At 46.2% G+C, this 26,899-nt stretch overlaps 2 protein-coding genes and 1 long non-coding RNA gene across 11 annotated transcripts in view; 1 reads left to right on the top strand and 2 right to left on the bottom strand.

Annotated features, from left to right (window-relative positions):
* NPHP1 (nephrocystin 1) overlaps positions 1 to 2,736 on the bottom strand; it is a 59,634-nt gene extending 56,898 nt beyond the window's left edge. For all 6 annotated transcript variants that reach the window (XM_019544113.1, XM_019544115.1, XM_019544116.1 and 3 more), the window contains exons 1-2: positions 2,635 to 2,736; positions 2,466 to 2,539 (exon numbers count right to left, since the gene is read on the bottom strand). In XM_019544113.1, the coding sequence (XP_019399658.1) occupies positions 2,466 to 2,539; positions 2,635 to 2,721 (161 nt within the window). In that variant the 5' untranslated portion in view covers positions 2,722 to 2,736. The remainder of the gene's footprint in view (positions 1 to 2,465; positions 2,540 to 2,634) is intronic.
* A 1,622-nt stretch (positions 2,737 to 4,358) lies between these two features.
* On the bottom strand, positions 4,359 to 8,091 carry LOC109316212. Its single transcript, XR_002102761.1, has 2 exons — positions 7,865 to 8,091; positions 4,359 to 5,939 (listed from the first exon to the last, which is right to left on the bottom strand). It is a non-coding gene; the product is annotated as an uncharacterized LOC109316212 (long non-coding RNA).
* A 6,388-nt stretch (positions 8,092 to 14,479) lies between these two features.
* The window catches only part of LOC109316211 (two pore calcium channel protein 2-like), a 30,152-nt gene continuing 17,732 nt past the window's right edge, over positions 14,480 to 26,899 (top strand). For 3 of the 4 annotated variants that reach the window (XM_019544111.1, XM_019544110.1, XM_019544109.1), the window contains exons 1-7: positions 14,480 to 14,580; positions 16,492 to 16,574; positions 21,425 to 21,539; positions 22,207 to 22,335; positions 22,899 to 23,015; positions 26,114 to 26,232; positions 26,502 to 26,603. In XM_019544111.1, the coding sequence (XP_019399656.1) occupies positions 14,545 to 14,580; positions 16,492 to 16,574; positions 21,425 to 21,539; positions 22,207 to 22,335; positions 22,899 to 23,015; positions 26,114 to 26,232; positions 26,502 to 26,603 (701 nt within the window). In that variant the 5' untranslated portion in view covers positions 14,480 to 14,544. Of the gene's footprint in view, positions 14,581 to 16,487; positions 16,575 to 21,424; positions 21,540 to 22,206; positions 22,336 to 22,898; positions 23,016 to 26,113; positions 26,233 to 26,501; positions 26,604 to 26,899 lie in introns of those variants that run through there. The other variant, XM_019544112.1, reaches the window with a different exon arrangement.

Below are 26,899 nucleotides of genomic sequence, written 5' to 3'. Positions count from 1 at the left end.
ATGCTGGAACAGGCTACTTAGAAAGAGAAATGAAATCTCCTTTAACAAGTGGTTAATAAGTTAGGCAAAAATTTGCCAGGGAATTATCTAAATCAGTGATTTTCAACCACAGTACTGTGATATCCTTTTAAGGGTGATGTACCATATCAGTACTGTTAGGTGTGCAAATGCCTACACTATTCACAAGATTCAAAACATGAACCCAGAGATTTCAAATAGAAATTGAATGTCAAAAATATTCTGACCTATTGTGGTCTAAGTTCTTTGCAAAAAGAAAATTATTCTTTTTCTTTAGTAACAAAAAAATATGAGTGGAAGCTAAGAGTTAGCATTTCCTGAAGAATGCCTCGAGTCCAAAAATGTTGAAAACTATTGGTTTAGATCAGGGACACCCAGACTTCCAGCCCCATGGGCCAAATGACTGGCACAGGGTAATTTTGCTGGGTGGATCCCATGTGGAGTCAGCATATGAGGCTGGTCCACTGGACCATCCCCTGCACCCTGATTTGGCAGCATGTCCACACATTCTCACACGCCTTGATCTGGCAACAGAGCAATTTTGAAGGCCCTGATCTAGCTGTGGGTAGACCCTGTGCATCAGTCAAGTCTAGCACACAGAGGTACATTACTGGCCTGCAGAGCTCCCCCCAGGTTCAGAAATTTGGAAGCAGGGGAGCAGCACTTAATGGTGCCACCACTCCCCACCTGCCAAATTTCCAGACCCAGGCAGAGCCCCACAGGCATGATAACATGACTTCCTGGGGCCAGATCTGGCCCATGAATCAGAGGCTGAGCATCACCAGTCTAGACATACTTGATCCTGACTCAGTGCAGAGAAAAGACAAGATGTTAGATTAGCAAAACAGTGAAGAGACTGCTTGAAGAAGTTGTGGAACCTCCTCTGTTGAAGTTTTCAAGAGGAGGCAGAATAAGTAGAGATGATTTAGGTGTAGGCAAGTGTTTATTTAACGTATTCTTAAAAGATTCAGGAACAATCTTCTCACACAGTTACTAGGAATAAGGCCCAAAACATTAAAAGTCTCCTTTATTTGCTCCAGGTAAAGCAGAAGGGTGAGGGAACTGCCAGTATCCTGCCACTGCAGGGACAAGAAGTAATCGTTAAATATGTTCAACAAATCAGAGGATAGGGATGGCCCTGCCTCGAAAAAGGGGAGCCCATGGAGATCCCTGCAAGTCCAAAAAAATGGTGGCAAGGGAGTAGTTGTCACTAATTTCCAGACCTGAGGGGAGCCCAATGAGCCAGACAGCGTGGCCCTGCACAACAGACTGGGTAAGCATAGTAGTGCAGAACCTGAGCCTGGCATGTGGGACCAGCCGGAGGTGGCACGGGGACAAAGCCTGGTGCGTAGGGCTAATCCAGCCCACAGGCTGGCCCCACGCCATTCATCTGGCCCATGGGATCAAAAGGCTGAGCATCACTGGACTAGGTCCTCTCTTGAGGGCTCTCCTAGGCCTGCTTTTCTTATTCTAAAGCATCTTAGACAAGTGTTTATCTAACTTGTTCTTAAAAACTTATTCTTACAAACTTTGGGAGCAACCCTTAGACAATTTCCAGGCACAAGGATTTCATCATAGATGTTTATACTGTAGTTCACATACCAGCAATCAGCACATTGTAACATAATGGCTTGTCTCCCTGAGTTTCAGACCAGCAGATAACAAACACACAGAGACACAAAGTGCATATCATGGTGGGAATGTGACGCAAGGAGGCGAGATGCCTGGTGCAAGGCTGAGTGCCAGACCAAAGGCAGCATCCAGGCTTCCTAGCCCACTGTCAGCTGTCACCCAGGCAGTCATTTAGACATGGTACTGAAAGTGGCTTCGCTGGAGAGATGGTTCAACAGGACTTCCACAAAAGCAATACAGCTCCCTGTCAGCAGCAACCCCCTTTTTTTTCCCTTTTTTGGAAAATTTTTCATATTCAAGGTCAACTTAGCCAAATCCTCTCAACTGGGCAACATTCAACAGTTTAAACACTATATGTGGTGCTACAACTGGCAAGTATCCTCCACCCCAGACTTTTCAGCCCAGGGCTTCAGATACTCCCAAATCCATCATCCTATGTGCAGGCCCAAGCCCAGAGACTTGGGGTTTGGATGCCCACAGGTTTTGTTTGCCCTCAGCCGTATGGCAAGCTAGGTAGGTTTCCTCCATTTCCACAAAATCAGTGTGTAGCCGAGATCCTCCCACTGGAAACTGACCAGTGGGAAGCTAATTGCAAGACTTGTAGGGCATCCTGTTGGCAGTGCATTGGGCAGGAGCACACTCTCCACTACACAATGCTGTTTAAACCCATCCCGGTCTAAGCAACAGACTGGATCGGAGCCACAGGCTGGCCAAGGCATGAGTGGGCTGTGCGTCTTGTCCTCCAACCTGAGTGGGACCCTAGCAGCTTTGGCTGCTGCCCTGCAGCGGAGCAGGCTGGGAGAGCAGGTCCTTACCTCGGGTACAGTCCCCTGCTGTCCGCGGGGCCGAGAGCCCCGCGCTGCCTGCTCTCTGCCAGCAACGCGTCCACCTGCAGCAGATGAGCCAGTCAGCGGGCCGGGGAACGGCGGGAGCCCTCCCTGCCTCCCCCGGTTCCCCCTCACTCCCACCCCGCAGGGGCGGCACCTGCTCCCGCAGTTCGCGGCTCCGGCGCTGCACGCGCTGCAGCGGTCCCCGGCCCCGGCCCCGACTCCCCCGGCCCAGCCCGGCCATCGTCGCCACGGCAACGAACGCCCGGGCGCTCCCCGGTGACGTCATCCCATGGCGCCCCGAGACCTGGCTGCTGCGGAGCCCGGCTGCAACAGAAGTGCTAACATTCCCGGCATGCAACGGGGGCACGGAGCCAGGCTCTCCGCTCGGGAACGCAGAGACCCAACATGCAACGAGAGGGGGGCAGGAAACAGCGGGCCGCAGCCCACGCAGCCGCAGTGCATCATGGGAGCTGCAGTCCCCCGAAGAAGCTCAGGCAGCGTGCAAGCGGTGACGATAGATGAGGATACGGGTGGGATGGAAGAGCCTTGACCAGGCCGATTCCTGCTCTGCAAGCTGGACTTCTTACAGGAAGCCGTGTTTCGAGCCGGAATAAAAATAAGATGAAGCTGCTGCCTTAGTTAATAGCGCCCAAGCCTGCAGGGAGGACCCCAGCCTGCAGAGACACCCACCATAAGGGGCGTTTAAGGGAAAGGAGATAATCTTATAAACGGGCTCTGACAGAGCAATTCCTGGGCACATCTAGGGTTTTGAAAAAGGGGAGCTGGGTGCAGACGGTGCACTAGTTATCACACAGGCTGGGTCCAGACAGGTGTGGACATGTGGTATGTGGGGTATGCGGCTCTGTAGACCCATCTGCTGTGCCACACTGCACATGTAGGTGTTCCCTGTGCCGCTGCCTTGCAGCATGAGAGGGTGTTTTTGGTCAAAAAAATCCAAGCCAAAAAAAAAAGGGCAGCATAAGTGGTGGCAGCATGTGCCACCAAAACCAGAGCCTGGCTGGCTAGATCCGTACTCCAGTTGCCAGCTAGGCTCCCTGCTGCAGGAATGCTGTGGCTACACCTCCCCAAGCCCCCAAGTAAGGCTGCTGGAGCCAGCACAGTTGCTGCCCCAGCCTCCCCTACCCCACCCGGGGTAACCTGCCACACAACAGACCACACCTGGCACAGGCATTCCCTGGGAACAAGAAGCAGTGACACAAGGTGTGCAACTGCTAATTGTTCCTGGGAAACCAAACATCCATGCTTGTCTGGACATGGCCATAAAATACAACTTGTATTTAATTCCAGTTAGAGAACAACTAGATGCTCTACCAATATGTTAGAGGGCTAGTACTATATTATTCAGTTCACAGCCAAAGCAAAAAACAAACATAAGTATTGGAATGTGCACTTATTTGCTTGGTTGTATACATAAAATTTCAGAAAACACCAAAATAGGCAAAAAAGACTGTCATTAGTCTTGTAGATATTATAATGAAATGTACATTTCTAATTCATATTCACAAAACTAAATCTAGCTTTCTTGAGCATCTTGACAGTGCCTCTGATATTTCACTGTTCAGTTACTTCTGCACCTGAATTAAGGTTTTTAGCTAGAGACTGGGTGGGCCACGAATCAGAGTGGTGTAATAGCACCACTGCAACCCCCCCAGAAGAATTGTGCCATTTTAGACACAGGCAGGCTAAGGCTACACTGTTCCCATATTAAAATGGTAAAATTCACTATCAGATAGGGCTTAAACGCAGAATATTCAAAAAATTATTTGAGGTTTTGCATAGAAATCTTTGTCACTCCCATCACTTATTTTTAAGAAATATGGGATACACATTAAGATGACAATACATGGCAAAAAGAGCTTATGAAAATACCTGATATTTATTCATAAAAAAAAAATGTACAGGCATAATTTGACAGCATGTGCAGTTTGAGCTATCACATGAATCATGTTGCCCAATAAATAATATGAGTACCTATTAAATACTGATCTCAGCCCCTTTTGGTACAGCCTGCTCATAAAATGTATGCCAAATCACTTTCAGATAACTTAATATAGCATTAGTTGTAAAAGCGTAACTGCATTTTGTTGACCTATCTTTAGCACTCTTGAAGAAAATGTTGCATAAGCCTGTTGTTCACTGTGGCAGGTGCCAGTCACACAACCCAAAGCATCTAATGTTACCTATTCAAATGTAAGGAATGCTAGGAAAAGCAAAATGACAGGAGAGGTAGTAGGAAAGCATTACATTAGCTTGAGAATAAAGTGCCAACCAAGTTCTGAATCTCCGTAGAGTATACTTTGCATCATCAGCTCAAGGTGTTTTAAAATGAGTACAGACTTCCTTTGAAATTCATGAAAGAAAATTTTGGAGGAAAACAGTTGTGAATACAAGTGCAGGGAGATAGAAAAATAGCAATAGACAAGACAGCTGAAGCACGAGGCTAAGCCTTGTCCCCCCCATCCCTCCAAAGATGTCAAAAAGTCCCAAGGACTTCTACTGAATAACGGGCATCTTTGCTGGACATATTCCTGATATAAAGAGTAAGTCTAAAGGACTGATAGAGACTCTGAATTTTATGCCTAACATGAAATCATGAATTCATGATTTTATCTTACCCATATATGCTGTGTGCCATTCTATAATTTTCACTGACCTTTTGCTCACGTGCTTGTTCCCACCTCCTCTCTGGGCTTTAACATTAGGCTCCTAACATGTTTCATAAGCTATATTTTTACTTAACTAAAGTTTGTACTTAACAAGCAACCTAAATTACATTTTATTAGCTTTAAATATTGACAGTTTTGGTGGCAAGAGTCATATACTGTACAGAAGCAGGTTTAGAGTCAAAAGACACAGGGACAAGCAAATAGAAAAGTAAAGAAATAGAACAGGACCGTCTGTGGGGGGCAAATCAGAGCAACTGCCCCAGGCCCGGTGTTTTGGGGGGCCCTGTGGAGCCAGGCAGAGTGGTCACGGCAATTCCATGCTGCTGCCAGCTTCATGTCTGGCCGCTCGGCACCCCCCCCGGCCCCTCACCACTGAATCTGCTGCCAAGTTCCTCATGTCCTGGGGTGAGGTCCCGCACAGGCTGATTTGCCCCAGGCCCCTCACCCTGCTCGGGTCGTCTCTGATAACAGGGGTGTCAAACTGTCCTTAGAACAATCCTCAAAAATACAAGGCAACAGATATGCAGTCATAGTACCAATTTAACTCATCGTAGCCATACAGAGGTTATTTTAATACACATGAAGATCATTTTTGGAGATGTCAGTTTGGGCAAGCAAGACTATTATACCACAGATGCCATCTTTTTCAAGTGATGAAGTGTGTGAAGATATTTGTATGGTATAAAACCTCATTTCTTCAAATATATTTAGATAAAAAGGGAGCAGGAGTCTGTTTATGTTCATTCAATTGTCGGCTTCCATCCCAGTCAGGCTGTTAAAGAAAGTGAAATATAAATGTGAATGCTACATTGCAAACCTGAAGTAATTTAAATTGTAAATAAAAAATACAGTCAAAACAATGTTCACTCATGTTAAACCATAGTTACAATACTCCAGCAAGAGAGAAAAATAATCTCAAATATAGGTTTTAGAATACTATATTTAAAAAAAACCACAAAACAAAAAAATAAACAGGTCTGGAAATACTCAAAGCACAGACAGCATTGAGACTGATAAGCTACAATAAAGCAAACTTGAATGTCAGGAATTTAGAGCAGGCTATAAAATGATGTAGAATGTAACAGTCTGTTTACAGCTGTCTACAATTTGTCCTTTGGAATGGAAAATCTTAAAATTAAACTTAAAAAATCAGCATAGTATCTGGCTTATATAATGTTGATACATGTCCAGGAGATGCCACAGTGTCAGCACTACTTATGATAACCATATCATGCCATACGGGCACTAGAAAATGTGTACTTTGTTGTTCTTTGAACATTTGTCACATGCAACCCTCTGTTCCCCTGCTGCTCATGTTCCTTCCCTGCAAGCATTCAAACATGCCAGAGCTCTCAAATGTGATAGTTCCAGGATGTGTAATGTCCGCATCAAATCAAACCTTGTAGGAAGTAATCAACCAGTTAGCAGGCCAGATAACAGTCAGGGACTCCTGCATGCTGGATCCAGCACACACAACACCCACTTTGGCCAGTCTAAATGGGAAGACCTGCTGGGAAGAAGCCTGGCATGGCTGGCACTTGACTACTGCTGCTGGAATAAGCCGCAGTGCTGGGCTTCTTCCTGTGGGGCTCCAGCACCACTGCTTTCACTTGAGAGTCTGGCAGCCAAGAGAGGCAAAACCGGCAGGCTGGATGACCTGGCTAGATCCAGCCTGGGTCCATGTTTGACACCCCTGATGTAAGACACGAAGTTTTCAGCAATTTAGAAAAGACAGCCAGACAGCCCAAAACTTAACGGCCCATCAATCCCTAAAAACCAAACTTTACTAACGACAAATCACTTGGCATTTCTAGACAATACCATTACTGTGCTGTGCTGCTGCCAAACCAAACTAGGAGTGGGAGCCCTGCTATTGTAAGTTGGAGCTCTGCCATATCAAGTCCTAGCTCAGGATCCCCTTACTACCCCCTCACAAACATATAATGCATCCCTCATTAGAAGTTTACACATTATCATTGCTAATATTGTTTTGGGACTTTCCTGGGAGGGTACAAAATTTTGAAGTTTGGATGCTGACACAAAGCCAGTCTGAACCAGGCAGCAATCCTGCCACATTTTATATACTACTCTCCCCTCTCGGCACCAAATGTATCTGTCTACATCTATATACACATGCACCCTATCCAGAGATGACCAATGGGGGGGTGGTGCAGGGTCCGGGGCAAATCAGCCTGTGTGAGGCCCCTTTAACACTGTGTGAGGCAGGGCTGCAGGTACTCCACCCAGCTCCCATCTGGCTCCGCAGGGCCAAGCACAGGGCCAAAGGCAGTCACCCTGATTCACTCCTCCCCATGCCCTGAAAGGGGTCCTGACCATATCTATAGATGTATATAGACATATGCACACACATATATACACATACATGCATATATACATATATATGTGTGTATATTATATAAATAAATATATAAATAAGTGTGTGTATCTGTGTGTGTGTCTATAATAGATAGAGGCTGGAAGGGATCTTATCGGGTCCAGTCCCCTTGGACATATACACACACATATATAGGTATATGTATGCATGTATACTCACACAGCTATAACATGTATGCACACACATCTCTAGCTATAGGAGCGAGATGGGGGTCTGTCCCGATGCCGAAGGCCCCGCCCCCCGGGACACGCATGCGCAGGGCGAGCACTTGGCGCGGGGCCGCCCCCCCGCGCCCCGCTCACCGGTCAGGACAGATCCAGCTTCTTCTGCGTGGCCACCAACTGGGCCTGCAGGCGCCGTTTGCGCCAGTCGAGGAAGCGGCGGCGCATGCGGTTGGCCTGCCAGCCCACCAGCACGCCTGAAGCGAAGGCCAGCATCAGCGCCAGCTGCACCGGCCGCTCCGACAGCGCCTCCGAGCCCAGCGCCATAATCGCCCGCCTCCCGCCGGGCGTGGGCGGAGCTTTCCTGCCCGCCCCAGTCACGGGGGCTGAGGGGATGGCAACCCGCGCTGCATGGCTGGAGATGGCGCTGCCATCGCTGGGCAGTTGGCTTCAACCGTGGGAGCAGAGGCCAACCGGGGGCCCATCTGCCCCTGCTAATACTAGGAAACTTTCCCTTCTCTGATCCGTTTAGACAGAGCTGTGACTTCTCATCTCTGCCCTTCTTGCAGCGCTGGCTGACTCCTGCGGGGAGGTGAGGCAGAGCAGCCCCCGGGCAATCCAGCTTTCTCAGCCCTGGGCTATAACAGGGAACCTCCCAGGCAATAAAAAGGAAAGGCAAACCTGAAATCGATATTTTACATCTAAAATGGAAAGAAAGGGAACTTGACAGGGTCATCACTTTGCAGTTCTGACTTGTAAGTATTGATAGGGGAGGCTAAAGGTATTGGAAACCTGTGGGCAGTTAAATTAAGGACAGTAAGAAGGAAACGTAAATATAAGAAATACAAGCAAAGGGTGGGGGCATTACTATGGTAAATCTTCAATAATGCAAAAAAATTAAATAAACATAAACGTTTTGTATTTTGGAAAACAGCTGGATGATATTCACAGCTGAAAGTAATAATGACACAGTTTTATCTGAACAACAGATAGACTATTCAATAGCAGCTCCTAAAGTTAAATGAGAGAATTGGCAGTGAGTAGATTGTTTCCAAGGATATTCTGCAGGGTCAGTTTTTAACAAGGACCTGGAAGAAAACAAATCATTCCTGATAGCCTCTGCAAATAATCATCAGGTTATTACTGAGAGCACTGTGAGTCACTTGGTAAACTGGCACCTCAATGTGCAACCATCCATCTGGAAACAAAGAACATACATATAGGATGGGTAACTCAGTCCTAGGAAGCAGGGACTTTTGGATATATAAATGGGAATACTGGACAGAAGCATGGAGATTATTAAGTCTTTACTGGACAGAAGGGGAACAACTGCTGCTGGAAGTGCCTTGTTTGGGACTGCACAACTCAGGAAGGATGTTCAGCAATGGTTTGGAGAAGAGCCACAAGTATGAGTAAACGATCACAAAATCTGTTTAGGAAGAAAGTCCTGGAGCTCTATTTATTTTATCAATACTAAGATTAAGGCTGTTGTGATCAGAGCCTACAAATATCTAAGAAGGAGCAGAAGTGTGAAAAGAGGGTTCTTCATTTTATCAGACAAATATATAACCAGGTTCAATGCTGGAAGTTGAAGCTAAACATCAGGCTAGAAACAAGGCACAGTTTTTTTAACGGTGATAATACTTAGCCAATGTACTAATTTATGAAGAACTGTAGTGGTTTTTCCATCACTTGAAATTTTCAAGTCGAGATTTGATGTTTTCCCTGAAAGATATGGTCATTCCAAAGAGATTAATTCAGGGAAGACTCATACCTTCTGTTATAAAGGAGATCACACTAGATGTTAATAAAGGTCCCTCATATAATCTGTAGATTCTATTTTATATCTGCAGGACCAGGTAATTTGTATCTAAGAATTTTGAAAGAGTTGGACAACAATCTGACTCAACCACTCATTGATTTTTAACAAATCTTGGAACTTGAGAGGAGTTTCAGAAGACTGAAAAAGACCCAATTTTATGTCAGTAATCTAAAGGGCAAATGTGATTATCTGAATGACTACAGGCTAGTTATGGTTCAAATCCCCACTAAAACCACAAAAAGATTGCAATGCAATCAGTGAAGAATTAATGCATGGTAGAATAATTAATAATAGGTAGCATACCTTAGCTTCCTGTAAGAATTTTTTCCTCAGTCCTATATGCTAACCTAATTAAAAAATTATCACCATCCATGATAAATGCAGCACATATTAAATGAATTAAAATGGACTCTCATATAGCACAAAAATAGTATTAAGTGGAGAATCATTATCTACTGTGGGTGTTTCTGCAGGGATCTGTGGTTGGCTCAGTGCTATTCAATATTATGACCAATAATTTGGAAGAAAATATGAAATTGCTGATGATAAGAGTGACAGAAATTGGTGGAGTGGAAAATAATGGTGGAGAAATTGTCAGCGCAGGACCACCTCGAACTATACAATCCCAGCCAAAGCTTTGCCTACCTGGGTCATAAAAACCTCTTAAGGACAGAGATTCCACAGCCTCTGTGGGTAACTTGTTCCAGTGCCTTACTACCCTCTGAGTGAGCAAGTTTTTCCTATTATCTAAGCTAAACTTCCCCTGCTGCAATTTGAGACCATTGCTCCTTGTTCTGTCATCTGCCACCACTGAGAACAGTCTAGCTCCATCCTCTTTGGCACAACCCTTCAGGTAGTTGAAGGCTGCTATTAAATCTCCTCTCAGTCTTCTCTTCTCCAGACTAAATAAGTCCAGTTCCCTCAACCCCTTCCCGTAAGTCATGTCCCCCAGTCACCTAACCATTTTTGTTGCCCTCCGCTGGACTCTCCATTTTGTCCACATGGTTTCTGTAGTGGGAGGCCCAAAACTGAACACAGTACTCCAGATGTGGCCTCATCAGTGCTGAACAGAGGGGAACAATCACTCCCCTCCATCTGCTGGCAACGCTCCTACTAATGAAGGTTGTAACCAAATTCCATTATAAAACTTGTTCTTACTCAGACAACTGATCTGGCCTGAGCACTGTCAGAATTTCTCTAAGAGGACAAGGGGCCCATAATGCAATGAAGGAAGAAAGTATGTCACACCAGCGCATCTACACATGCCTGTATGGTGACATTGCTACTGTGCTGTGCTTTACTTTTTCCTTTTGGAAATACTAAAGCACAGTACAGTAGCAGCCCATACAGCGCCATATGCTGGGCACATGGTTATTTTTAGCCTCTACTTCGCCCTAGCATCGCATTATAATGAGAGAGCATGTCGCTTCAGTGAAGTAGCTGCTGGTCACATGTAGATACATGTGGTTGCTACGTCGCCATAGTGCATTGCTATGGCGACATGGCATCACCTGTAGATGCCCATTGTTTGAGTGACAGGTCTTGGGCTGTCAGTCTCACAGACACAGGCAGGATTAAAGGGAGGCTGAGAGCCACATGGAGGTCACTTACCATGCCAGGGTGCGTATGTCATAAAGCCACCTAAAGCAGGGTTGATCTGGGGGTTTGCCATGTATCATGCATAGATATTTTTCCAAATTAGATTTACTAATGTAGTGTTTGGTCTCTATTTATAACTAATGTTAAACTATATTCAGTTTTACAATTTTTTTATTCGTATGAACCCTAGTTTTGGGTATGAATGCATTTTTGTATTTTCATAACATGACTGATAACAAGCAGGGGAGTGATGGATAAATGAAGTACGACTTGCACCAGACAATAGCTCTTCACACTTCAGAGAAACCCTGGCAGCAGAAGATAACAGCTGAGGCTAGAAACAGATGTTGCCGAATGGAGTGATTCAGATGTGCTGCTTTGTGTCGTGGCAATGCTGATCACTGCACAGGGTATAACACGTCGTCACCCTTTGTCCTGCCCTTGATGATGGACCCACAAGTTTGGAGCAGCAAAAAACACTGAAGGTTACCCCGCTTAGTGTAGGTTTGGGACAGCCAGGAAATGCCAGCTATTCCCCCACCCAGCCAGCCCTGTGGCCAGCATACCACAAAGTAAGCCCTGTCCCCTTGCCAAATGCCATTCTACTCTCCTTTCCTTGCCTGGTCCTTTGGGGCTGGCTGAACATGGAAGTACTTTTCCCTCACTGTCCCACCCCACAGCACAGGTTTGGGGCAGCAGGAAAAGAGGGGTTTTCTCCTATCCAGCCAAACCCATAGTGGGGAAAGCTGAGCAGCGAAAGCACCACAAGGAAACAGACATCTGCCTCAATAAAGTGGCAGAGTCTATTACTACCTATTGTTATGCCTCTGATTTTCAGGTCATGTGGTGCAACAAAGGGTAAGGACATCTGTTTGCATTTGTGCCACCTTAAAAAAAAAAATTAAGGTGGCACAAATGATAGACAACATCTGTTTCCACCCTGAGAGTCTGTATTTGCATATATATCAGCCTAAATGCCGGTATGTCTCTTAATGTGTATTTAAGGTGATCTACCAATCCCAAACAACTGTACATTTCAAAGGGAAAACTCATAGCGGGAATCAGGAGATAAACACCTGGAATTTTATACAGAGATTATTATTTTTCACCCCTTAAATAGAATGCGAGAGAGACTATATCTCTCTTGAATAAGTGATAGCTAAGGAAATTGAATTGGCAGACTATAGATCTGAAAGGTTGTATATATTTCTATATTTCTTAGATATAATTGTAAGTCATGGATATCACCTAAAATGACAGACAGATGAATATGGGGGGGAGGGACTCATCTGCATAATGTACATGTGCTCCCTGAGAATACAGTAGAAAAATATAGATGGGTAGATAAGGTGATGGTACTTAAGAAATGCTGGTTGAGGCAAATGAGGTCTACAGATCCCTAGCATTAGAATGGTCTACTCCCCCAGCTGGCAGAAGCTGATTGCAGGAAAACTCTAACTAGAGTTTGGCAGTTCCCTGATTAGAGAGAGCTGCTGTATTTCAGTAAGAAAATGGAATGAAATATTTCTTTTGCTTTTATGGTAATGTAAAAGTGTAGCAATATTGTTTCAGAAGGCAGAGAAAGCCAAGGACTTTTTAAGGCGGTAAATTTGATTGGACCAGCATGTCATTGGGATAAAATTAGACAAGCTTTTGAATGCAAGGCATTATTTGTCAGGTCTCTGATCACAGGAAGGCGGGCACCAGGGGGCCAACCTCTTTGGCCAACATACCACAAAGTAAGTCCTGCCCCCTTGCTAAATGCTATTCTGCTCCCCTTCCCCTGCCTGGTCCTTTTGCTCTGCTCTCTCTTTCCTGCTGGATCCATTGCTCTGCTTTCTTTCTAATCTGCACTGTTCTGTATGCTCCTTGCTGGAAATGTAAACCAAACAAAGTGGCTGTGTGTGCCACTCGTGCCATATGTGCCAAGGGTTGGCACTCTTGGTCTACACTGTAGTGGCAGTGTGTCTTTGCAAAATCATTCCTGAGCATATCCCCACAGGCATGCGCTAACCTGGAAGCAAACAGGGGAGGGCCACATGAGAGTTGCTCTCAGCAACTGTTCTTAAGCATGTTGGAAACTGATGTCACAAGAGAAGCCACAAAAGAGACACCTAAGCCTTAGGGCTGTGCAAAGCTTCAGATCATGATTCGAATTCGGAGATGATTCAGATGATTCAGAGGCCAAATCTACTAATCTGAATTGAATTGCGGGAAGCTTTAGGCTTTCCAAATTGATTCGGAGCTTCCAAATGGATTCAGAAAAGATTCAGAGATTTGGCTGTAGGGTATAATGGGGAATCAATGAAATATCTATAACTTTGTTTTTTGGCTGATTCAGAGGAAACTTGCAGGGATAGTAGCCTCAGCTGAGAGCTGACGTGTGACAAGATTCAAGGAGATAGGTGCAGGGGTTTGGGGGGAACTGCACCTCAAGCTGCAGACAAGCAAAACTCATGATATGGGTTGACACTGTGTGTGTTAAGGCGCAGCAGGATGACAGCTGTAGGGATGGTAGCCCCTGCTGAAGCCACAAAGCCTGCCAGCTGTCGAGAAGATCGGTGCAGGGGCTTCTGGGGCCCTGCACCTCTAGCTGCTAACAGGCAAAACTTGTCTGGTCTAATAAAACAGTGGTTCTCAACTTTTTTTTTGTACCACGATCCATTTGTAAACACTGATAGATTTCATAGATGTTTAGTGTTGGAAGGGACCTTAGTAGATCATTGAGTCTAACCCCCTGCCCTGGGCTGGGCAGTGCCCCACACTCCGGACCTGCTGCCCTCCAGGTCCCAACCCATCTGTGTGGGGAGGGCCCCAAGCAGCCCCTCGCAGGCTGAAACTCTGCCAGCCTGCAGGGGAAAGGCCACCGTTTCCATTGTTTTGTCTCCTTTAAAGGAGAATCCACTTGTCAAGTTTGTTGATCCATTTTTAAAGTTGCTTCACGACCATTTCATACATCCTTGCAGCCCGCTTTTGGGACGTGGAGAAACACCCTCATAAAAGGCATCACCTCTTCCCCGAGTTTGGATCCCCAGCCAAACCAACGGCAGGCGCTTCTCAGCCTGACGCCGGGTATCTGTCTTACCTCAAAGCTGGCAAGGAAGACTTTTGAGCGGGTCTAGTAAAAGATCTCGGATTTACCCGCAGCACCAGTGTTGGGAGGGAAGACAAGCGGGCGCCGTGTCGTGCTGCCCGGCCGCCTCCGCAAAGCCCTGCATGCGCGCGGCGGAGCAGCCCGCAGCACCGGCGCCGCCCGGGCCCCGCTCCGCCCCAGCTCGGCCCAGTCTGTCCGGCGGCCCGCGGCTTCCGCCGCCCGCAGTCACGTGCGGAGTTAAAGCCGGGCGGCGGGCAGTCCGGGAGGAGCGGCTTGCTCTGTGCGCCCCGTCCCGCTCGCTCTGCCATGGCCGCGCCCGGCGGGGCGCTGCCCGCGCAACAGGTACCGGGGCCCCGGCTGGGAGCGGGCGGGGGGGCCTTCTTCCCGGCTGCAGCTGCGCCTTGGCTCGCACGGCGACTCCTACCAGGACTGGAACGACGAGGGAGTTGAGCCCCCCTCCCCAAAAGAGACGAGAGCCCCCTGTAACACCTGAAAACCATAACCTGGGAGAGGGGCTGTAGTTTCATTGGCGCGTTGGGGTGGGAAGCCCCACTTTTTTGCAAGGCCCTGGCTCTTCCAAGTGCCCTTCGAATCCTGAGTCCTTGTCTTGGTTGGGGCTGTTGCCATTGAGCAGGGCTGGGTGGCAGGGCTTTTTCAGACATGCCTGTGGTGGTCAGCATGTCTGCTGGTCAGCACAGTCAAACGTATCCCATAGGTTTGCCCTAGGCATCAGGCGTGTAGGTGTTTTGGATCAGCATCCAGCACAGGCGTAGGCAGAATGGCTAGGTGGCGACAATCCTTGTCACGCTGCCACTGTGATCCTGTCTGCATGCTGAGATGGCCTGGGACTCTGCCTATGGCCTGGCAATGGTGCCCCAGTCCCCCTCTTCGGCCAGGCTGAAAGATAGTGTGTGGACGTAGTTAGGAGCTGCCCCACCATGACAGGGTGTAGGCATGACAGCAGGAGTACCTGTAGCTAGAAGGACTCAGGTGTCTGAGAGCAGGGTACTGCAGCAGTGCTGGAGGAAAAGCTTTGCAGGTCACTAGGTTAAGCCAGAAGGCCCCTGTAGTGAATGCCTGCATTTGAATAGTTAATCCATTAATCTCAATGCAGACTTGTTCAGCAATAGGTCTGCCCTGGTATGGACTGGCTTACGTAGTCAGAGTATCCTGTGTCCTCTGAACCAGAGAAGCTGTCTGTGCTACTCCATCCTGTGTTTCTAAAGCCAATAACTAAACTCTTGGCTCAGTTGCTGAAGTGTGAAATGCCTACCTCAGCCTTTTTGTTAAAACGTAAACTGAAATAATGCTAAGTGCTGAAACACAGCATAGAGATACTAAGCTAGAAAAGAGGCGAGCAGCGGGGTGTGTGCATACATGTAACATTCCTAATGAACTTCCAGGTCAAATAGATCCGTTCCTGTTGCAAGTTGTTAAAGGAATGCCCTTACAGTATTAGCAGATGTTGGAGGGACTGTTGTTTTTGGTCTGGTACCATCTCAGTGAGATCTTAAGGGGAGAAGCTGTAAATTGCTAAGAAATGGACTTCACGGGCTTGCCTGCAGTTTGTCTCAGAATTGCAAGAAGGCAGCCCATCCTGGCCCAATTAGCACCACACCTGCACTGCTGTGGCCATGGTTGTGACCCCTCCCGTAGCTATAGTGAAAACTGCTTCCAGGAATACTTTTCAAATGAACATTGTTGTCTTGGCACAGTGAAGAAGCTTGCAAAAATTCTTCCTCCCTGCCAAGTCTCCCCAACTCAGTGCTCCTGATGTTTAGCCAGTTGCCAATATCATCTGGTGATTAGCTGAACTATTCCTATCTCTGCATGTTTTTAGTCAGGCAAGCCTGTAATAGAACTGCAATACTCCTCAGGATTTAAATGCTAAATAAGTTTTTTGGTTTTTGTTTTGTTTTTGTTTTTTTAACCCCCAACTAAATTGAAATAGAGTGCCAGGAGCAGGAGAATACACAAGTGCTGTTAATTAATTAATGCATAATTTCCAAAGCTGCATATCACAAACAAAGTCTCTTTGTTGAAACATGGTCAGCATTATTTTGATCTTCCAGATTAATCTCTTGTTTTGTGAAATATCAAAAGTTAAAATTATGCTTCCTTGAAAGGTATCTTTGGAAGCATGTGTGAAACGAAATAAAGTAAGAGTTTTAGATTGTTAAAGTACTAAAGACTTTCTTGTTGTTTGTGTCTGCTCTGCCTCCCCCCCGCTACCCCTCCCACCCCCACCTACAGGATCTTCTGCTGGCGGCAGCTTTTGTTTGCGATGCTCAGTATAACAGGAATATTCCATTTGAAACCTCGCCGCAAGCAGTCAGGTAATAAAATGACCTGAAATCCACCATGGTCTACCATGCAAAGTGTTCAAGTGCTTGACTGGAAAATATTTTTACTCAACATCCCCCAACTATTAAAGGAGTCTTGCTTGATGCAAGGGGAAATGGAAACTAACTTGGCGACCAAGGCTCTGGTCTTACAAATGTTTAGACAGGTATCCAGGTTGTAGCCGTATTCGTCTAGAGGAAAAAGCAGTCGGGTCCTGTGGGCAGACGTGGTATCTTTTATTAGACCAACAAGATTTTTGCAAAAAAAAATTTCTATCTATTGACTCCTCTGTGAAATACTGTGAAATATGATCTTTCATTTCTACCTAGGAGAACATTTACAATCTTTTCTCTGATGCCTGACAAAGAGTGTTTGTGCCCAGAAGCTTGCAATTAAAGACACTTTTTTGCAAAAATCTTGTTGGTCTAATAAAAGACGTCACCTCTGTCCACGAGCCCTAAATGTTTAGACATACATTTAGACTATCTTGGACATCTGTCTAAGATGGTTTGTTAAGGATGTTGCTGCCTCAAGCTGAGAGTTGGATTAGATGACCTCCCAAAGGTCCTTCCAGAGCAACTTTTCTATGATTCTATGAAATGTTACGTACAGCCGCTACTCTGTTCGTATGCAGATCCTCAGCAGCTTAAAAGAAATAATTTGTATGCTTGAAGTTAAGAGTATATATAGTATATTCAAATTTTTGCAGGGTTGAGGAATAAAAGAATAGCAGCAAACGGAATGAAGCCTTTTTCCTGTGTTTGTACTCTCCTTTTATATAAATTTGTGTGTGTGGTGGGGAAATGAAGAGAATGTGGTGAGGGAGTTGTGTGATGTGTGAATACAGGAAATGGGATCTTTGCTTTGTCATCTTGCCAATAATGTTAAGTCTTGAATGCTGTTTTCCTATTCTTTTTTGGAGAACTCTTCAGAAACTTGGCATGGTATGGCAACACCATACTAAACTGAAATCTGAGCTGTTGGCTGGCTGCCTCTGGTAGAAATGTTTAGGAATCTATCCTCTTGTGCTTTTTGTCAGAAGTCACTCAGACTTTAACCAAAACAATTCTGACTGACTGACTGATTTTATTCCCTTTTGGTGACTAGGCCTATTCAGACTGAACAGAACTTTTGACTATACAGACGAACTCCTTAGTAATAAAGCATTAAAAGAGAAGGTAGTGCAAAAGGGAAGGAGTGTAAAAGAGTCCTATAGGGCAGCAGCTCTTAACCTTTTTTGTACCATTACCTGTTTGTAAACGTCAATGGCTAGTCCTGACCCAGTGCCCCTCACTCCTGACCTGCTGCTGCCCAGCCCCACCATGCATCGGGAGCTGGGGGGAGGGGCACACAGCCCCTTGCAGGCTGGAATTCTGCCAGCCTGCAAGGGAAAAGCCTCAGTTTCCCACACTTTTCCTACTTTAAAGGATAATCAACTTTGAAGTTTGTTCATGACTCTTGTGACCCACTTCTGGATGCGACCCATGGGTTGAGAAACACTGCCATAGAGGGTGTGGGGTAAAAGATAGAATTGAATCAAGTTTTTTGTGATTAATTCAGCCATGTGTCGTTCGTCCCCCCCCCCCCCAGCTTTCAGATCTGTTAGTGCTCTGTGGTTTCTCTGCTATCAGATTGCTTGGACCAGACACCCAAGCGATAAACATTTCATTTCCTTCAAATCTTCCATTCTGCCTAAACATGGATACACAAAAGCATTGGAGGCCAGCCTTTTTGGCATGGCAAGCATGTTACAAATTATCTCCACACTTTTGCCAAGTTCCACTGTGATCACCTTTCCATGCCTGATCTTTTGCTCTGCTTCCTGCTTCCTTCCCTGTGCCCCCTTCCCAATATTTCTTTTTCTGCTTTGCTTTCTACTTTCCACCTTATCTGCTACTGTACTGCCAGTCCCCTCCCTAGCCTGCCTTGTGGTGCACACAGAGGTTGCCCATACTGCTTGTGGTATCCATGTTGCAGGTTGGCCAGCCTTGGGCTAAGATCCTTGGCAGATATTTCCATCAAGCTACATGACATAAGCTTCATGGCACTTGCCAGCAGCTCTAGCATCCCTTCCCTCTGCCCACCAAAATGTACATGCACCTTCTGCAGTTCTGCTACCGAATAGTAAGCTTTGAGCTCTCCCTGGGTGAAGGAGCTGCTTCCTAACTCTTGTACAGTGCAGGGGAGGGCTGAGGGGAGCAGGACCAATGGAACTCAAACTCTCCCAGAATACCTTATGTCAGGTGTTTGAGCTGCTCACAAACAGCTTTTCAAACAAATTCCCTCCCCTTCTCTAATTTACTATTATGTGTAAGTAAAGCCTGTCTTGTTGAATATCTGTTGACACTGTTTCCCACTGAGAGTTGTGCGTTTGTGCCATCTTGGACTAAATGAATGGCTGGAAGAGAAATTTGATAAACTTGGGGGCATAAAGCACTCCTTTTCAGGGAAGGAAGAACCAGACACATAAATTAAGTCAGGTTTGGGCAAAATCTGGTGTGTGGACCACATCCGGCCCACTGGATTTTGTCCAGCCCGTGGCAGGTCCTTTAGTCTTGCCCCGGCTGTGGCATGTGCAGCCAGTTGGATGTTATGGAACTCCAGGTGGGTGGGGAACAGGACAGGTAGGTGAGGCCAGGATCTTGAGTGGTGACAGTATGGGACTGGGACCAGGGCAGAGCTGTGATCTGCCCCCTGAATGCCCCTGCTACAGGCATGGGTCCCACATGCAGGGGCATGTGGAAAACAGATTGCAGCTCTGCCCAGGCCTGAGCCCCTCATTATCACTGCCCCAAGATCCTGGGCCTGGCCCCAGACACAGCTACCCCTTTGCCCAGGGACCCTTCCTGTCCAGCTGGCTGCACACCCTGCCCATGCAGGTCCCAGCTGGTCTCTGGAGAGCCCAAGATGGCTTGGTGGTGACAAAGCAGGGCTGAGGTCCTGAGCAGAGCCGGGATCTGCTCTTCGCACGCCCCTGCCTGCAGAACTGGTGCTCATTGCAGGGGCATGTGGGCAGAAGGTCACAGTTCTGCTCCACGCTTGGTCAGGATGGGACTGTGGGTGGGCCAGGAGTGGCATCCAGGAGCAGGGCAGGCAGGCTGGGCCCTGCCCATCCCACTCCCAGATGTTTCTTCTTAGCTGAGTGCAGAGCCATGACTTGCTGCCGGCACACCCCTGCAACAGGCCTTGGTTCTTCAGGGAGGGGCATATGGACACAGATTGTGGCTCTGCCATGGGCCCCAGCCCCATTATGACACTACCCTGAAATCCTGGGATCTCCATGGAGACTGGCCAGGACCCACATGGGCAGATGGATGGGGTGAGACTGCTCAGGGAGTTTTGATGAGCTGTTGGGGGAGGTGGGAATGGTGCTGACCCAGCTTGCCAAAATTCCCTACATTGCCCACTGGCCCAAATAATTACTCACTCCTGGGTTAAGTAAAATACCTGAAAGCTCATCAGACTTCTTTCATGCTGGAGGGTAGGGCCATAGGATTCGGTGACCTAAAATTGGAGGATTGGGCCAAAAAGAATCTCGGGAAGTTCAGCAAGGACAAGTGCAAAGTCCTGCATGTAGGACAGAACAACCCCATGTACCAAGACAGGCTGGGGACGGACTGGCTGGGCAGCAGCTCTGTAGAAAAGGACCTGGGGGCTATGGTGGACAGTAAGCTGAATGAGCCAACAGTGTGCCCTTGTTGTAAAAGGCTAATGACATACTGGGTTGGACTGGTAGGTGCGTTGCCAGCAGGTCAAGGGAAGTGATTATTCCCCTCTATTCAACACTAGTGAGGCCACATCTGGAGTACTGTGTTCAGTTTTGGGGCCCCCCACTACAGAAAGGATGTGGACAAATTGGAGACAGTCCAGTGGAGGGTGACAAAAATGGTGAGGGGGTTAGGGGACATGTTTTGTAAGGAGAGGCTGAAGGAACTAGGTTTATTTAGTCTAGAGAAGAGGGGACTTAATAGCAACCTTTAACCACCTGAAGCAGGGGGTTCAAAAGAGGATGGAGGTAGATTGGTCTTAGTGGTGGCAGATGACAGAATAAAGAGCAATGGGCTCAAGTAGCAGCAAGGGAAGTTTAGGTTAGATATTGGGAAGAATTTTTCTCACTAAGAGGGTAGTAAAACACTAGAGCAGGTTTCCCAGAGAGGTGGTGGAATCTCCATCCTTGGAAGTTTTTATGGCCCTTTGGCTGGCATGATCTAACTGGGGGTCCCACTTTGAGCAGGGGGTGTACTAGATAACCTCCTGAGGCCCCTTCCAATCCTAATTTTCTATGATGCACATCTAAATTAACAACCTTATGTGGTATTCCCATTTTAAGAAAAGGGGCAATTATGAAGGGTGGGTAACTTTGTATTTGTTTTGTTTTTTTTAATCCAGATTGATTCATTCTAAGAGTTAAGTTTAAAACTGGAGTTCACAATATTTGGATTCCCCTTTATATTGCTCTGTGAGGTTAGATAAAGTGTGGTTATAGTCCGCTGTCTTGAACAGTTGAGAAACATCCAATCCACGTAATCAGAAGCAAAAACCTGTGTAAATGAATTGGTTTCCTTGGGAACAGCAATTAGACAGGGGTAACTTGCAAAACCTCAGGAAACAGCTGCTTGTGGTACCTGCTGAGTCCACCTGAGGTCTTCTAAGAAATAATGTGTGTTATGGTGATCTTTAAACAGCTAATGCTCAGGACAGTTTCTTGTTGCCTACCAGCACTTAAAATCAATCTGCCTCGAATAGTGTGGAAGGACCTTTTATCTCTTCTGTTGTACACTTACATTAATGCATATATGTACTAATACCCTAATTTAAAATGACTGTGGTTTTGCCTTCCCAGACTTTATTATCTCTACAACCACTGGACTATGCAAGCAGCCACCTACTTCTTCGTTTTTGTAAACCTTTCCCTTGCTGTGTTTGAAGACCCTGCTGTGTACCCACTTCCATTCTTGGTAACCATTGGGATAAAATGGAAACAGTATTGCAATTTTGTTATGCAGATTGTGGAGAACAGATGGGAAGCCACCTATGATAGCTTTGCTGCACAAATAAATAATCAGTATTTCTCTGCCTGCATTTGGTGGAGAAGGCTGTTGAGCTGTTTATTACTATAAGAATAACAATAAATAATATCAATTATCTCTGGCTTTTTTTTTTTTATACAACCTAGAGATATGACCCTTTAACTGTGAGCTGCAAGTATAGATACAAGGTGGGTGAGGGAGGGCTTGAAATAAGATGAGTCAACAGCAGATTTCCAACAGAGAACCCATCTGACGCATTCCTTCCTACCTTGGTCTTATGGCCGGAGTGCAGGTTTTCATGACAGCCAACACAGCTGTGCCCACATAACTATAAATATGAAAAATCCATGCTCCTGCTGATGCAGGTTTGTGGACAAAACATCTGTTTTGGATGCAGCTCTTCCAATAGGAGAGCTTTTTGTTGATTTCCAACATGGTGGTTGGCAATATGGTATAGCTATACAAGCAGAGAAACCTCTTCTGTCAACATATGTTTATGAGGGGCTTTGCTGATACCTGCAGTGTTTAGGGGGGGGGAAAAATAGGACAATTCAGCAAAGTCAGTTAGTTTTCTTAACTTTCCTTCTGTTTCCAGGCCACTTCACTGGTTGAGGTCTTATGTCTTTTAGTATTCTTTAGTCGACTGTTGCACTTTGCAAAAGTCACTCCACGCAATACATTCTGGAAGGATGCAAAGAATATCTGCCTTATGATGGCAATACTGGTGAGTTCCCTTTTGCTTAGTTGCAGGCACAATGCTTTGGGTGGAAAGCTTTTAAATTTGAGCCTTTTCCTATTTCTGTTTTCATGGGCACAAAGAGTTCATGGCAGCATGAAAATGGTGGGGCTGGCTTTGACTGTACATAGCTATTATCTGAATGGCACTGACATGCCCCTTCCTTTTCAAGGTTAAATTTTGGGTCATAGCATGACAAACTGGGCCTAGTTGTTGAAACTCAGGATAAGAAAATGTAGCAAGATAGGGTGGCCTTGTTTGCGTTGTTCTCTTAGAAGTGATTTGAAATATTTCCTGTAATAACACAGTTTAACTTACTGAAACCCCACCCCCTACAAGAGATGCTTTTTATGAGTTGGTGTTAAGCCTTAAGTGCTTAAGGCTGTCTATACAGGAAAGCTATCTCGGATCAGGGTCAGCTGTAGACTTCAAGTAGCTACAGCTTTTCTGGAATACCTCCTTGCATGGATACTTTTTAGAACAGTTTCAGTCAGTTTCCCCAGGTATACAAGCCCTAAGTAATTTTCTGTTAATTGTACCTTTTTCCACAGGTGACCTTAACTGACCTGATTATCCATGGGGCTCTTAAAATCTGCAACATAACCAGTGTCAGGTACTCAAGGATCATGAGACCCATCTTCTTAGTAAACTTTACAGAGAGTCGCCAGGTAAGCAGTACTTTGTCATCATACAAATGTACCTGTATTGGATTTTTGTAAGCTGAAAATTGTTCTCTCTGAATTGGAGCATTTGACAAAATGGGGTACAGATATGTGAGCTCATATTGCAGCTATCAATACCTTTCCCTTTGAACCAGATATGCTCTCTTGGTTGTTCAGAGTAAGACTTCCCCAGTGTGTGCAAGCATGTAGCACTCTTTCCCTTGGTGCAGATTTGAAGTACTCCTAGATCTTTGCTGTCATGTTGAAATTATTCTTTTCATAAGATGTAGCTCTCGCTGCCCGGCTTAGGCAGAGCATGCACATAGTATAGAATAAACCTACATGTTCTGGGCTGTGACAGTGCAGACTAGTGCATCTCATCAATAGGATTTCTTTCCTGCTAAGTGAGTGGAGATGTATGGCCAGCCATGTCTGGAGAAGCTGACTCAGTCCTGCAGGAAGTAAATGGTAAGGCTTTGGAATAACAGAAGCCATCGGGCACTGCTAGTAACTTTCTTTGTGTCCAGATCACAAAAAATGAGCCACAATACCCTCTCTGTTCCATACAGCAGTGTAATTTCACTCAGAGTAAAATGAGGTATATTATCCTGGGATAAAAAGGTGTTGTGTATCCACACCAAACACACAGCCAGCTTTCTGTAGGTGGCTCTATGCAGTTGGGGCTTCCTACAGAGCCTTGCCACACTGGGGATGGGGGAGCCTGTTTGCTCTGATCAAAGGGCTCCCCTGGAATTAAATGCAAGTCAACCCTACAGACAAACGATACACCAGTGTAACTTTCTATAGAATTTCATGGGGAGATCTTTATTTATTTATTAAACTCTACAATACAATGAATTATCTGGGTGCAATGTTGTCTAGAGTCCAGTGAGTCTCTGAAGTCAATGCCTTTGTTTGCTTCATTGGATTATCAGTAGTGAAAATCCTTCTCTGCTTGTTTTGCCATCCATGTGGTCACATACTGAATTCTTGCTGGCTTTTGGGAATGGGATCAACAAGATTCAGGATAGAATCTAGACACTTTTGGATCATTCTTCTTGTTGGTCCTGATTCTTAATGAAGTTCGCACCCCAGCTATTCTCTCCAAACCCTGTGCAAGCATCATCCTGTGGCTCTTACCTGTTCTGCAGCCTCACTGGCTTGCCAAACTGTCCTAGACTCCTTCGAGGAAGATGAGGACAGCTCAATCTATAATTGTACTCTCCTCAGACACAACCGGGACTTTGGCCTCTTATCTCTGTAAGCAGAAGTCTGAATCATTGCATCTGCTGCCCAAGGCAACCCTGTCTCTGTGCGAATTCATTGGCCTCCTTTACTGTGAGGAGAAAACTGGCTCCAGTGGTTTTCAGCTTCATTGAAGCTTCTGGAGCAGCTGTTTATCGTCTCAGTTTTGCCTCTTCTCAAATTCCCTATGATCAGCCTGTGTATATGTGTAACTGGGGGAGAATGGAATCCAAGCATTCCCTTGGCGGGGGTTTCATCAGTAGGAGGTATTCAGGCCATGCCTGCCAGGGGATGGAGGGTTGCTAAGGCTTAACCCTGACTGCAACTCCCAAGTTGCAAAGTAAGGAGTACATAGCTGTGGAGGCAGTTGCCAAGATGATGCACTGGGGGTGACCTCTGACAGAATCGGGGAGGGCACATGTGTCATCTCCTCACAAAGCGGAACAAGTGGCTTGTTGACCTGTTAGCTCCTGCTTCAGCCACAGAGCATCTGTGCTTACCTGCTGTGGTGTTATGGGGTTTTGGAACTTGGATGGGTAACACTGCAGCACAGCCCAGTCCATGGTCCCCTTGGAAGTGTTGGGTTGGCATTCCCTTTCTTCTGCTTGTTCTTGACCTGGAGCCTTCTCCATGCTTCAAGGTACCTGTTAGCAAGTGGCAAGCAACAAGATTGGAATCCTCTATGTGTGGTCCCTTGTTTCCCTATGGACAATTTGTAGGAGTGGCTTGCTTAACCCTGTAATCTTTCATCCCATTTGTCTTGGGCTGACTGGAATCCATGATCTGGGTCAGCCTGTTCTGGACTGACTGCAACAAATGAGTTTAAGTAGGTCACGATAATTCAAATGCTACCATTCAGTGTTTGGTGAAGAACACTTGCTATGTGTTGGGGGAGGGGACTGAGGGAGGGAGGCTTGCTAAATACTCCACGCTGATAAAGCATACTCGGGATGCTTGGACTCCATTCTGCTTGAGTACTGGCTTCTGGATAAAGACAGAAAACAGGAGGAGAGGGAGGAAGAATGCTTTTTAAACTAGATGAATGAGCTCAGGCTTCTGTGCTGCTGAAGTTCACAATCTGAAACTTGTCTGACCTTGCATCTTTCTGGCTATAGAGACACCCTCGCAACAGACTGCAAGTCTTTGTAGCATGGCTGCCTCTCCTTTCTAGAATGCTTTGATTTGTTCACTGTTTCTTTTGCTGTTGAGTCTAAATTCCTGTCTCTGGGTAATCAGCCTGCTGAAATGAATGAGATGGTGTGTGCTTCTTGGAGTTATCTCAGCCTGTCTTCAGACTAGGGTCATTGTAGTTGTGGAAATCCATCACGGGCACAGAAAAACTCAGTGTAAGAGGTAACAAAGAAAATACAGAGTACAGAGAATCTAGTAGTGAGGTGGTGCCTTTTGAGGGTAAAATGTCAGGCTGATGACAAGTAATGCTCAGTCAGTTGGGCAATCTTGGTTAATTTCTGTCAGCATGGACCAGCAATGGTAGCTCCTGGGTTCTGTGCTGTCTGTCTGTCACTATGTGGTGGCTGACCCTGGCATGGAGTGGAAGGGAAGGGGAAGCTTGTATTGTTTTGTTCCTCAGGGTGGCTTGCAGAAGCATAACTAGCAAGATCTGCATCCTGAGCAAAACCTTGCTGGTGGCGTCGGGTAGGGAGAGGGGTCTTACCTGCCCTGGGGACTTGAAGTCCCTGGCTACTGCTGCCACAGCACAGTCTGCTTCTACTGCTACAGCAGCAGTAGTGTCCCTGTACCCTGCCACCGTTCTGATGTGCCATGTAAGGCGGTGCCCAAGGTTCATGTCCCGCTAACTCGCCCGGCGTTATGCTTCTTGTGGCTTTATGTCTTGGCAGATGCGGAGAGCATTCCGCAGCATCCGAAACACGCTGCCAGAGATCACGTATGTCTTCCTGCTCTTCATGTTCAGCGTCCTCATGTTTTCTCTCATGGCTCTGAAGTTGTTTGGTGACAGGTGAGAGTACTCTCCTTGTTGCAGTTCGGTATGGGTTTGAAACGCAGCAGCCCCAAATCCAGCAGATCAAATGTGTGAGAATGGGGAACAGTGCTCAGCTACTGCCTGACTGCTCATTCCTCAAGTCAGTGGGGGCTTGATGCTCTTAAAAAAATCAAAGCTAAGTGCCTGTAGTCTGAAGTGAACAGCAGCCCCACCAGCCTTTGCACAGCCTGTGTATCAGTCACCTGATGTCAATATGTAACTTCCTGCTGCTTCTTTCTCTTTAGGAATCTCCAGACGGTGGAAGGATCCCCGTATTTCACAAACTACCTAGAAATTGTATTTGACCTGTATGTGCTGGTAACCACAGCTAACAGCCCTGATGTCATGTACGTACCCTGCACTCTGGCAGTGACCCATCCTTCACAGTACTCCTGAGGCCTGAACTAGAATATCCCACTGCACTGATGCACTTAGTGGCAGTAAAAAAATAAATAAGATATCACCATGGGCATAAAACAGGATGAGCAGCCTGGTGTAGGATCCAAAGCCTTTCTGCAGTTGATGGAAAGATTACCTTAAAGCAATATATTGGTCTTCTCCCTCTACCCCTTTCCCCTGCCTTCCTTTTAGGCTTCTTTAACTTGGAGATTGTAAAAGCTAGGAAACCAGTACATCTCTGTTC

This window comes from Crocodylus porosus, unplaced genomic scaffold, assembly GCF_001723895.1.
Source record: "Crocodylus porosus isolate Cpor-Errol unplaced genomic scaffold, CroPor_comp1, whole genome shotgun sequence".
NCBI lineage: Eukaryota > Metazoa > Chordata > Crocodylia > Crocodylidae > Crocodylus > Crocodylus porosus.
This window is presented reverse-complemented; position numbering and strand designations above follow the sequence as displayed.